The sequence below is a fragment of the Chiloscyllium plagiosum genome, unplaced genomic scaffold (genome assembly GCF_037043375.1).
Source record: "Chiloscyllium plagiosum isolate Xiang-an unplaced genomic scaffold, Cpla_swu_hap1 HiC_scaffold_10, whole genome shotgun sequence".
In the NCBI taxonomy this organism is placed as follows: Eukaryota; Metazoa; Chordata; class Chondrichthyes; order Orectolobiformes; family Hemiscylliidae; genus Chiloscyllium; species Chiloscyllium plagiosum.
The window spans coordinates 69,603,322-69,616,290 of NW_028270148.1; the positions used below are offsets into that span (position 1 = coordinate 69,603,322).

General features: G+C 37.7%; 1 protein-coding gene across 7 annotated transcripts in view; it reads right to left on the bottom strand.

Annotated features, from left to right (window-relative positions):
- Positions 1-3,884: 3,884 nt before the first annotated feature.
- Positions 3,885-12,969, bottom strand: part of fam161a (FAM161 centrosomal protein A) — a 37,765-nt gene continuing 28,680 nt past the window's right edge. For 6 of the 7 annotated variants that reach the window (XM_043696083.2, XM_043696085.2, XM_043696089.2 and 3 more), the window contains 3 exons: positions 9,363-9,462; positions 6,399-6,559; positions 3,885-5,344 (listed from right to left, as the gene is read on the bottom strand). In XM_043696083.2, the coding sequence (XP_043552018.2) occupies positions 5,230-5,344; positions 6,399-6,559; positions 9,363-9,462 (376 nt within the window). In that variant the 3' untranslated portion in view covers positions 3,885-5,229. The other variant, XM_043696090.2, reaches the window with a different exon arrangement.

Genomic DNA, 12,969 nt, shown 5'->3' on the forward strand with positions numbered 1-12,969 from the left:
GAAATAACCTTCAGGTACTTCCAGGAAGGGGAGGTAGGAGATGAGTTGTAATACCAGGATGACTTCAGTTTGTCCACAGGCAGCGAACAAATGTGATTATGTAATACTTCTCAGTTTTCCAACATTTTCAGTTTATATTAATCACTTGTTTTTAGAATATTGTAAGTTGTTTCATTCTGAATATTGTTGATTGTTTTACAATATCATTGATTGAAACATGTACTGTGTTGGAATTTGTAATGGCTATCAAAATATGAGCAGAGTTTTCAGAGCAGATTGCTGGATACGGATTTGTTCGAAAGTCTTCTCTATGACATATGCTCTTAATAAAAAGATGTATTTTTTCAGCTTTGCAGGTTACAGTGTGTCAGGAAGAACTGCTCAGTTATAACAATGCCGGGTCAATACAATTTGGCAGAAAATTGCACTAGTGTTCTTTTCACTTGTTCAGCAGATGCATTAATTCAATATGTTCAATGTTTCACAAAGAATATTTAAAAATTAGGAACCTGAAAATCCTAGTTTGATTTCTAAACTTCATTCAGGTGTTTTATAAATTGAAAGGGTATTTGTTAATGATTTAATTAGTTTCAAAACAACTTCACCATTATTTTCTTCTCAATTCCCTGCATTAAAAATGACTCAATAAGACATAAGTTTACTTTTAAAGAATAAATTTAAAGAATAAATAAGTTGTGTAAGAAACATTTTAGAAAATCATGGATGCCTCCCTGCAACCCGTGTGTTGGTTTAAAATGAACACATCATCTTTAAATGATAGATTAATTCATTTATAATTAGCTCATAATCCTACAGTGATAATGATGCAACATTCTTACTGCAATATAACCTTGTCACTGATATAGTTGGTTCTGATATAACATGACAGTTTTGTCCTTATGCAATCTTGTGTTAGAAGAAAGTCGCACAATAGCCATGCCATTTAAACTGAAGGGGCCAGAATTGCATTACAGCCAATACAGGTAATGAATTTTCACGTTCTACAAGTAATGGTCTAAATTTGTCAACCGTGTTAAAAGCCAATTTGCATTGAAGAAACATGTGTTATACCAGAACTGACTGTACCCTTTTTGGTGTTAAAAGCCCTTTCAAGTCTTGATTCACGACAGGTAATTTTGAGGCGACATAGCAGATTACACAATAAATAATTATTTTTCATTTATTCAAATAAGAACTTGTCTCATTGTACTCATTTAGAAATTTTCTGCTCTGCACAATCATGTTGATTCATTCAATCTGCCTTCCATTCAATTCATTCTTCATTTGTTTACTTCTATGATTAGCAGCACCTTTAATAACTATCTCAAATATTTGAACATGTTCTTCTTGCTGCTTATCATTATTTCAGTATGCTTCAGTCTAAATAATTCAGTAGCTTTCAAAGTTGAAATTGTTAAGTCATCTAGATATTCCATTCCCAGGCCATACCTGTTGCAACTTTATATAAGCTTATGAAGGAGCCATTCAATTGGTATAGTGCAATATACTTACCCCATGTTTCTGATTAATGCTAAATCCCAGTTTTAAAATTTATATTGAATATTACAGATGCTTTTTGCTAATAATATGAAATGTGGATTTATGATTTTAAACGTTTGGACTATCAACATCATGCAACCTGTGCTAGCTCATCTGACATTAATGATCTGCAAGCGCAAAGCTGAGATATCAGTGCCACCTCTGAGATGGACTTTACCATCTGGTTCACCAAAGATTATCACCAACTTAAAATCAAACAATTCAATATGCATTGCATTAGCCTTCTCAATTGTTGCAGTTAGTGGTCAATCATTGCTCTTCAGCTGAAGAAAATAAATTCGTAAGAAAAGGTATAAAGTTTTGGTATTGAGCTTTTAATTTAGCAAATATCAAGTGGTTAAAATGTTTAAGTGACTTAAATTAGTTCCAGTTTACAATAGGTCAACTTAAGTGTAGGGCTAAATGTGTAAGCACTGCATATCAAAGTGCACCAGTGACAAAATATAACTGTAAACAAGAACAAGTAGTCTGACTGAATAGGTTTGAAATTCAATATAATGGATTAAACTGGAAATGTTGACAATTGAGGATACTGGTCTATTTGGTTCAGTATTGTATGGAAATTGTAAATGATCCTTCCTTACATAAAATCACTGGTATCATACAATCCCTACAGTGCAGAAACAGGCCATTTGGCCCATCAAGTCCACACCGACACTCTGAAGAGCATCCCATCCTATCACCCCACCCTATCCCTGTAACCCTACATTTTCGATGGCTAACCCACCTAGTCTGCACATCCCTAGACTCTATGGGCAATCTAGCATGGCCAGTCTATCTAACTTGCATATCTTTGGACTGTGAGAGGAAACTGGAATACCCGGAGGAAATCCACACAGACATGGGGAGAATGTGCAAGCTCCACACAGAGGATGGAATTGAAACCGGCTCCGTGGCCCTGTGAGGCAGCAGCGCTAACCACTGAGCCACCTGGATGCCCCGACACCAACAAGACATTGGTGATGCCGCTTTTGGAATACTGCATATAATTTTGATCACCCTGCTACAGGAAAGATATTATTAAATTGGAGAGGGTTTCAGAAAAGATTTACAAAGATGTTGCTGGGAATGGAGGGCTTGTGTTATAAGGAGTGGCTAAGACTTTTTTTCCATTGGAATGTAAGAGGTCGAGGTTATAAACCTTATAGAGGTTTATAAAATCCGGAGGGACATAGATAAGGTGAATAGCAAATATCTTCTCCCTGGGGTAGGGGAGTTCAAACCTAGAGGGCGGGAAAAGATTTAAAAGGATTTGAGAGGCAAATTTTTCACACAAAGGGTGGTTCATATGTGAAAGAACTGCCAGAGGAAGTGGCAGATGCAGGTAGTTACAACATTTAAAGAGATGTAAGCTGCATTTGATACCATAGATCAATTTCTATGGGCATTTAATTGCCATATCACCATTATTTGAACTGACAGATGCAACACTTGATGAATGGCTAAAAGAATTACTGGATATAATTGATGTTACAATTTTTTTAAGTGAAGATAAATAGCTGAGACAGAGCAGTTAGTCCTCTCTACTCAAGGATGGTCCATCTGGAGGTTTTGTTCAAGAATTTCACACCAGGTGTAGTATAAGTCTGAACGTCTATTGTAAGTAGAGAATATGAGCACAATTTGAGCTTGTTAAGCCAAATGGAGCTTTCACGATGTAGGTCAACGGGACCTTATTAGTTCAACCAGAGAGTGGTGAATCTATGGAATTCACTGCCACAGAAGGTTGTGTAGACCAGGTCAATGAGTGTATTTAAGACTGAGATAGATAGGCTCTTGATTCTCAAGGGGATCAAGGATGATGGGGAGAAGGCGGGAGAATGGGGATGAGAAACTTATCAGCCACGATTGAACGGCGGAGCAGACTCAATGAGCTGAATGGCGTAATTTTTGCTCCTATGTCTTATGGTCTTATACTGTGTATTTACCAGGATAGGTAAAGAGGACTGAGGTACAAATGTGTCATGCTCCAACTGAATAATAGAGCAGACTTGAGGTGTGGCTTACTCCTGTTTTAATTTTTCTAAATTAACCCCGATGGGTCTTCTTAGAAGGTGAAACTTTTAAATTAACAATATCATGGCTTAGACAGCTGTTGATGGGACACTGTAACAAAATGTCAAGAGGTCAACTGAAACTTACAAACAGGAAGTTTCCAAAATTAGATCAACATATCATTATCAGGGGTGATCTGAAAATAGTTGACAATATTGATCACTCTCTGGTTGAACTAATAAGGTCCCGTTGACCTACATCGTGAAAGCTCCATTTGGCTTAACAAGCTCAAATTGTGCTCATATTCTCTACTTACAAGAGACGTCCAGACTTATGCTACACCTGGTGTGGAAATCTTGAACAAAACCTCCAAATGGACCAGAGAAGATATCAAAGCATCTGAATGACAAACTATTAGGATATTTGTCAGCAGTGAGATTGGAACCCAAATTTTCAAAGAGACAGAAACCTGAATCCAGCGTCTACTTGGCCATGTTACCAAAGTAGGTTTAAATGGAGCAAGTACACCAGCATATGTAGACTAGGGCCATATTGAATGCCCTTATTTAAAAAAAGAATAAAAATAAGAATAAATAGTTTCTATTGATGATTTCAGATATTATCCCTAGTTTGTGGATCTTGTTTTAATAAATAATTTTGATGTTGGATTCCACCAATGAAAAAACTGAAGAACAAAAGTTGTTTTTATATTTATTCATGGGATATGGGGCAATTGGTAGCTAGATTAGCATATTTTGTTGATTTCTATATTTTCTTGCATAGTGTCTTCTATTCACAAAAATGGTTTACTCCTTTTCTTTAACACTGTTATGTACATACACTGTTCTTTTTCCATTAAGCAAAACTGATTTTTTTTTTGCAATTATTTTTCAGGATCCATTTATATTATAAAGTACTAATGAAGAGTTCCAGATACATTATGAACCAGTTTACAGTAGTTGACAGTTCAGCAAAAATATTATCCATACATTTTCTGTTACTATAGAAAGAGAGTACTTGTTCTCCTTTTAGGTTTTGAAATCTTAGTTTTTAAATCAGAATCAAATGCAAACAATTTGAATCTGATTAGTTAATTCCAACTTGGAACTCCTAAATGCAGTCAACATTTTAACTGTGCAGTTCATCATGGTGATTTTATAATTTAGGCTAGTTATTTTAAATGAACCTGCATCTGAAAACGAATGTGGTAGTATCCATGGTTCAGATTCCTTCATTGCAATTCACAATGTTTACAGGATGAATATTTGGCCGAAAGTTTTTGAAAACTGTTCAAACGTTAACACAAGTATATATCTGAGCTAATATGCAGCACATAAGTCATTCAGCAAATTCCTTCATAGGAAATACTTGAGGTATTTTCGTTAAAAATAGTTGACAACAATATTGATTGGTTTTCTGTTGTATGGTTAAGAATGCATACCATAAACTTGTCATACCCTTGCTAAAATCCTTGATTCATGAAAGTGAATCAGTTTCATCATTAAGTGTTCTACCATGAACATTAGAATTTACTAGTTCCTGATCATATTTAAAAGTTAATCTGAATTGTATCACCAGGAAGAAATAAAGGAAACACAATTAATATACAATAAATCATACTTATACAGTTAACCATTTATATAAATTTTTTCCTGTTTGCCACTTCCTTTGTAGTTACTCATCTTTATTTATTTTGAATTCCTTTCCTTCCATGTCTCTTGATTCCTCAGTGTGCTCACTACCATCTTGGCCATCATCAGACTCGAATCCATCAATTTCTTCCTGAGAACTGTAGAAAAAATGCTTTGGATTTGTACAAATAGCTTCCAACAATCTAATCTTAGTAATGGTGGCTAAAAACTTTGATGTGCCTTAGAAAAGTTTAGAGTTGGGCAAATTTCATCTTTACTTACCAAATCTTCAACAGAATAGAGACCAGGATAAGCTGCAATTGATTTCCTTCCGTATGATACTGAAGTTTTTTTAATATAATTCCTAACGTTAGTCCAACAAAAGGTAGCAAAATATCTTATCTATTCTGACTAAATGGTATGGTCAGCTTGAGACAAAATAAAACATGATTGGTATAAAATTAATTATCCTCCAATTATGTTTTCAGCAATAAAGGATACTCTGTTGGAATGCTATCAAAGGTTAACAAAAGCAAAATTGGTTAATACGTTTCACTTAAATCTTAGACACTACTTAATCCTCCACATTTCCAAATGGAATAAAAGAAAAACTGAATTAAACTTGAAGCTGAACTTAAAAACAAAAATCACAATAACTACGGATGCTGGAATTCAGAAACAATACAGACATTGCTGCAAAAACTCAGTAGGTCTGGTAGTATAGAAATCAGAGTTAATGTTTTGGGTCCAATAAGGATTACTGAAACTGAGGTGTTAACTCTGATTTCTCTCCACAGATGCTGCCAGGACCTGCTGAGCTTTTCCAACAATTTCTGTTTTGTCTTTGTAAATCTGAAGCTGGACCGGACAGGATAAAATTTGGAATGAAGAGCAACCAATGACATTGTCTTCTACCCATGAGTCATTTCAAGGTTTACACTGTTTTTCATTTCAAGTTTTTCAATGTTTTCATTGCACTTATTTTGGCAATATTAAAAAGAAATAAAATCACACACTAAAGAACCCTTTCCACTATTAGTCTTATTTTAAAATGCTATTAGTCTTACTTTCAGCCCCGTAATACTCAAGAAAATTAATTGCCTGTTAATTGTTGAATTATAACAAGATAAATAGCCTTTTCAAAAACTGGTTTGTTGAAAACATCTCAAACATTAAATACAAGTGTCAATTGTCAGTACAGAGAAGAGTTACCTTTCTCCGCTGTTGGCTTCACTCCTCTCAGACTCTTCATCACTGGAATGTGAAACAAAGCCTGGGAGAGAGTGACCTTTTCTGGATACAAAATCTTCACTTAATCCCTGTAATTTTAGAGCTGTAGCATAATGTCTCTCTGCTGCTCTTCTGGCATTCCTCTAGATACAATAAAATTTGACAGATTAGTTCAGTTTTCACCTGAATATTTTACTAAATTGGTTTTAGTAACTTTACACTAAGCATTAGACAATTGGTAGCTAAGATAATGTCTCAATAAGACATTGTCAACTGTGATACTATTTAAGTTGTTTGGTGATATGTTTACTGCTTATTTTGAGAGATGCTTTGCATTTCAACTTCATTTGTAAGGCAGCCTAAGTTCCTATATGGAGCACTATGATGAAAAAAGAAATTATGATTAGTCATAGCTTTTCCACAGAACAAAAAATGGAGTGTATTTTAAATGCAATATACATTTTATTTGCCTTTTACTCAGCAATACAATTATTTTTTATATATTTCAGCCCTGTACATCTAGTGTTTGTATCTTTTTAAATAAATATTTGTATTAAAGACCTTTAAAAATCTTTTATAAAACATCTATATACAAAAAAAAGTAACACCAAAAAACCATGGTCATCCAGGGCAGCCTGTGGTTTCCCAAGAGGAGGAAGCTTATCTAAGGTGTGATGAGCTACAAAGACCTTAACTCTATGAAGTCTAAAACTACTACAATTAAAAAACTAATCATTCCATTTAACTGAAACAAACACCCAAATAACCCCCAATTCACTAGAGATCTTCTTGCCCCTTGCCCATAGGGAGCATTCCTCCCAATCCTTCCTACCATCTTATTTCCCTCTAGCTGAGGCCGTGCCCTAGCCCCAGACAATTCACAAATGAGGAAAACCTGTTGTTTAAGTTCTGACAGTTAACAATGAATGCCCATTCCCCCCCACACTCATCTTAACAACAGATATAGCCACCCCCAATGCAAAATCAAAAGGACAGCAGTTAAAAAAGGGGCCCTAGATAATACCCAATCGACCAACATATAAAACAATTCCAGTTTTACAGCAAGGCTGTATGTATAAAGCCAATAACACAAAAAAAGGAGAGAGAAGTGAAAAAAAAGGCAATAAAAAACCCATACCATTGTCTGCAACAATGCCCCCTCCCCTTCCACCCCAACTCAAGTCCATCAAAGAATTCACAAAGTCCTTCGCCTTTTCTGTGGAGTTAAAGTTATATACAGTCTCCCCATGGCAGAAAAGCAACACGGCCGAGTATCTCAAGGAATATTGAATGTTCAGGTCACTTAATTCTTTCTTGACTTCATCAAATGCCCTTTTCTTCCTAATTAGGGATCCTGAAAAAACATTATCTTTAAGCCTTTGTACATTAAATCCTGTGAATTTCTTCCCAGTCTTCTTGCTGTTTCAACTATTAACTGTTTTTCTTTATAATGCAGGATCTGCACTAGAACTGCGCAGGGGCGTGGGTCCAAACTGGACCAGTGCATTGCGATCGGGTGGGCCACTCCACTCTCACTAGGCTCGACTCCAACTCCAACCCCAGGAACTTCGGGAGCCACTTCTCCAGGGAGCCGACAAGGTCCTCGCCTTCCTCACATTCTGGAAGACCCACGAGCCATAAGTTTTTTCTCTCATTTTTGTTCTCTAGGTTGTCAACATGTTCCTGAAGGACCTGAACCTGGTTTTCCAGCATTCAGATTCTTCCTGCCGAGACCTCCGCCACGGTCCTCTCCTCCACTGCCTCCTTCTTCGGTCCAGTAATTGGATTGCCTGCTCATTCTTTTTTAGCATGGCAGGTAGTGGTTCTACTGCTGGAAGATTCAGAGAGTAAATGCTGATGTCCTGTTAGATCCAAAAGGGCCACCACGGGAGTTTGAGCACTGGTTGCAATCACCCCCCCTGATGCAGTAGGTGAGTGCCTGTCTGCTGTGTTCCTTTAGGCCCCTTTTCTTTATTCAATTTCATCCTAGCATTAAAAGATGTCACACACGATTTCAGCAGCTCCAGATGATCAGTAAGTTTAAATTAATACTTTTCTCTTCTGGGGGTGGTTGGTGAGGGGGGAGGTAAAGGTCCACCTTGCCCGGGGATATGGCACAGAGCCCAGCACAGCAGACCACTCAGACCACCGCCATATTGGATCTCGTGTTTGTGTCTTTTACATATATATTTTCCCTGCTCATTTTCATTTTTAAAAAAATTGGTTCAAGAGATGTAGGGGTCATCCTAAACAAAGTGGTGGAACACAGTTAATTAAAAAAATATAAAAAAGACACAAACATTATTTTCTCATTAATTATTAAGATTCAAAAAACAGTAAGCATAGTAGCAACCTATTTCCCCATCAATCAATCAATCTACTGATTTAGAGAATTCAGATAGCGTAAGGATGTGTTAGCTGAAAATGTGTTGCTGGAAAAGCGCAGCAGGTCAGGCAGCATCCAGGGAACAAGAGAATCGACGTTTCGTGCATAAGCCCTTCTTCAGGAATGAGGAAAGTTTGTCCAGCAGGACAAACTTTCCTCATTCCTGAAGAAGGGCTTATGCCCGAAACGTCGATTCTCCTGTTCCCTGGATGCTGCCTGACCTGCTGCGCTTTTCCAGCAACACATTTTCAGCTCTGATCTCCAGCATCTGCAGACCTCACTTTCTCCTTAAGGATGTGTTAGCTTTGGCTTAATTTGGTAGCAGTCCCAGTGGTGAATGAGAAAATTGTGTTCCTGTTCCTCTCCAGAGATGTGACCAAATACACCTAGACTTACACTCTGTGCAGTAATCCATCCCAAAGTAGTATAAAACAAACAAACAGACATAACTCCAAGAAACAAATGATTGAGAAAAACAAAGCTAATTAATCTTCTTTTGGAATATGCTAACATTTATGCTTAGGAACATTTATGCAGCTTAAACCATTTTAGGTTCATACCTTTGTTTGCTCTTCTAAGAGCAGAGGCCTCCTGCTTACCCTCGCCTGCATTTCCTCAAGCTCCAGCAGATATTCTTTTGTTCTTTTTCTTTGATGATTCCTGTTAAAACACAATAGCAGTTAAATTGAATAATCCATGAAAATGGGTGAAAGAATTGCTTTTGTGATGCACGATTAAATGCATGCATGATGACAACTTCTTTCTGCCTGCACAACTCCCTCAGACTAAAATAGATTATCTGACTGTCATCACTTTGCTGTTGTGGGAAGTTGCTCGGTATGAAATTGGCTACACAATTTCCTCCATTTATGCTTTGAAATAAATGCCCTTAATTGGCTGTAGAGCACCTGGGATATTGTGAAATCACAAAAGATGCTATATAAATGCAGGTCTTTCTTTTCCTTTCCTCTCAGCAACCCAAGTCTTATCCCTTTTCTATTGCACATTGTTAAGAATTGCCAGTGTAGGAACAACAAGAAAAAGGGAAGATAAAGGGACAATATCACTCAATTTCACACTTGTAGCCATTGGTTCAGATATCAACGCTCTGTGTAATGAAGAGGGTAGCACAGAAGAGGGATTTGCACATGGTGAGATGCTGAGTATTAGTAGGAGAAAGGATTATGCAAGTAATAGCTTGTTACAGGATGAGGTCACACATTCGTTCTCTTGCAAAGGAATCAAATGAGAAATCTGATGGTACAGGCTCTAGATGACAGCAATGTGTGTGCACACTTAATGTTTGATGCACTGGCAAATCTACCAGAAAGCCTGTGTTAATATTAAGCATTGTGTCCAGCACCAACTTTGCACAGAGCTTTGCAGAGTTTATAGCCAATATAGACCCTTCATCAATACACCAATGGAGCCAACCTTGATGCAACACCCAACATCTGATGTGTCAGCTTCTACTGCAGCTCAAGCACCAAACTGCCAATATCTGAATGCTGCATTAAAAACTTGGTATAAGCTCAGCTTACTGCTGTCATGATTCAAGTTACCAGGATTCAAAGGGTCTTCCAGTACATCAGAACACTCCATCAATCTATTCTGTCACAGATCTGCTGCCTAAAAATGCGCTGCTGATCTGACCTCCGGTTGACAACTCTTTCCACCCCCTCCTCTTCCTCTGTCTTGCAGTTTTACCACTTTGTATGATATCATCTTGATATAAGATGTGGACTACTGATCTATGTGGGCCCTCACAACATTCAGGCAATTGTACTTAAGATGTGTTTCAGAACAAACTGCACCTAAAGCCAACCTGTTCCAATACAACTACAACACTGACATCTACCCAACAATGTGGAACATTCCCTAGGTATGTCCCGAGAAAAAGTGTGCTAATGACAGATATCAGGCGGATGACACAAACAAGAATATAGACAGTTCAGAAAGAAATTGAAAAAGCAAATAAGAGAAGTACAAGAAGTTTCTGGCACTAGCATAATAGGGAATTCAAAAACCGCCTCTAGGCATTGAATGATTTGGTGGCAAAAAGAGGAAATTGTCCCAAAAACATAAAAAGGATGGACACCAGGGGGATTCTGAATGGAAGAAAATGGGTCTTCCACTAAAGGCTCAGAAAATGAATATCCTGTTCCAATCAGCACCCACAAAGAAAACCTCCTCCATAACCCTTGACTTAAGCAAAAGCAAAATCCTGGGAAATGTGGACTATTCTACACATCTTGTGAGCCTCCTCTCAATAATGACAGAGACAGACTTTGAAATTCAACATTGTCACCGTTTGCTGGCTCAGTCTTCAGCCAACCAAGGAAAAGAGAACTTGAGTACCTAGATCTCAAACCTGAGGTTAACAATAATGATCCCTGCACTTCTATATGCTTGTGAGACTTGAACAACATACAGCAGGCATCTCAAATACTGCAGATATACCATCTAGGCCTATCCTCGAAGATCAGTATTAAGAAAGGCAGTCGAACACTAGTGTCTCCTCCCAAACTAACATATTGAGCATCAAAACAGTAATTACTAAACACCAGCTCTGTTGGGCTGGATGAGTCATTTGAAAACCCAATATCAGACATCAGAATTCTGTTGTGGAAGGAGGACAGTTGACATGATTTAGAGATGCCTGCCCTCATAAGATTAGGAGTAAATATAGTTACATCACATCAAAAGCATTGATTCAAGAAGGCAATTCACTATTTATTATCTTCTCAAGGGTAATTAGGGATGGGCAACAAATGCTGATCCTAGCCAGTGAAGCCCATGTTCTTTGAAATAATTTTAAAATATTCATACACAGCAACAGCATTGATGGATATGAATGATATGAAACACTATCAGCAATCTCTTGCTCTCTTGTAACTAGCCAAGATATAATTGTGTGAAGATAGCAGCACTCTCCAGTTTGTTTATTGACTTCCTTAGCTCTCTCTGCAAGTAGTCACATCACACATCATTTTCTTAGTTGCTTTCAGCACTGTAGACAACGCTGACCACTGCCACGTTTGGAAAGATCACCAGGATCAGTGATATTCATCCAGAAATCATCATGATCCAGATCCAGATTAACAGATGTAGTTTCTAGATTCACTTCCAAAGTTCTCTCCAAAATTCTTAACACAGATAATTCCAGATATTTGGCAGCATTTCAAACTATCTTAAAGCTAGGAAACCAAGACTATGATTCAAAAAATTTCATCTCATCATTATGCAGCTTATGGTTTACAAGGTTTGCCCTTAAACCATTAAAATCTATTTGAGAAGCTGTCCTTGCAAACAAGCAGGAAGATTTCAGTGAAGGAAAACACTGATCAAATCTTTGCGCTGACTACCAACATTGAGGCAGTCCAGAAGCAGCTTAAGACTGGAATTAGCTGAAGACTGGAATTGCCTTCAAGGACTTGTCATTGGCCTATAGCACTACCTAGTACAAAAAGACTTCAACAATTATTCATTGCTGAAAGCCTTCAGGCTTATCAACATCCTAATGAATCACTGTTAAGTTCTGCATTTTTTTTTAGTGACAACTCCAGTTGAACACAGATTCTCAACAACTGTCTGCCATGGGTTGGCCTTTTCAACAGCTATAATGGATATTTCTGCACCAAATCCTCCAGGTTAGCTATGCCAATGAGACAACTTGGTTGACACAGGCAGCAATGTTGGGGAAGCAAGCAGGATACTACACAGGATCTTAAACCTATGAATGCTACTTCCAGACCCAGTGCCTCCTCCCCAGTCCAGAGAACAGAGTTGTGTTTCACCTGAACAGTTAAACTGCAAAAAATTGCTCAACACTTCCTCCTGTGGTGACTCATGACATCTCTGCAAACTAGGTAGGAATCACCTGGGAGAGAATGCTTTCCCACTGGCCTCAACTCATCAACACGAGTCAAAAATAAAAGAAAACAAAAAGTAAACCTCGTCCGAAACCCTGCTGAAGTCTCATGGGAAATAAAGGTTGAACACCACACTCCTCAGCCTCCCCTGCTGCAGAACGCTGCTTCCATTGTGGTGTTTCAGCTGCCACACAAATATCTTTTGAGAACAGATGGAAGAATCTCTCTCTCATGGAGGATTGTGCAGCTTTGGACAAACAAATCATCATGATCTTATTGAATTGCAAGCAGGTTT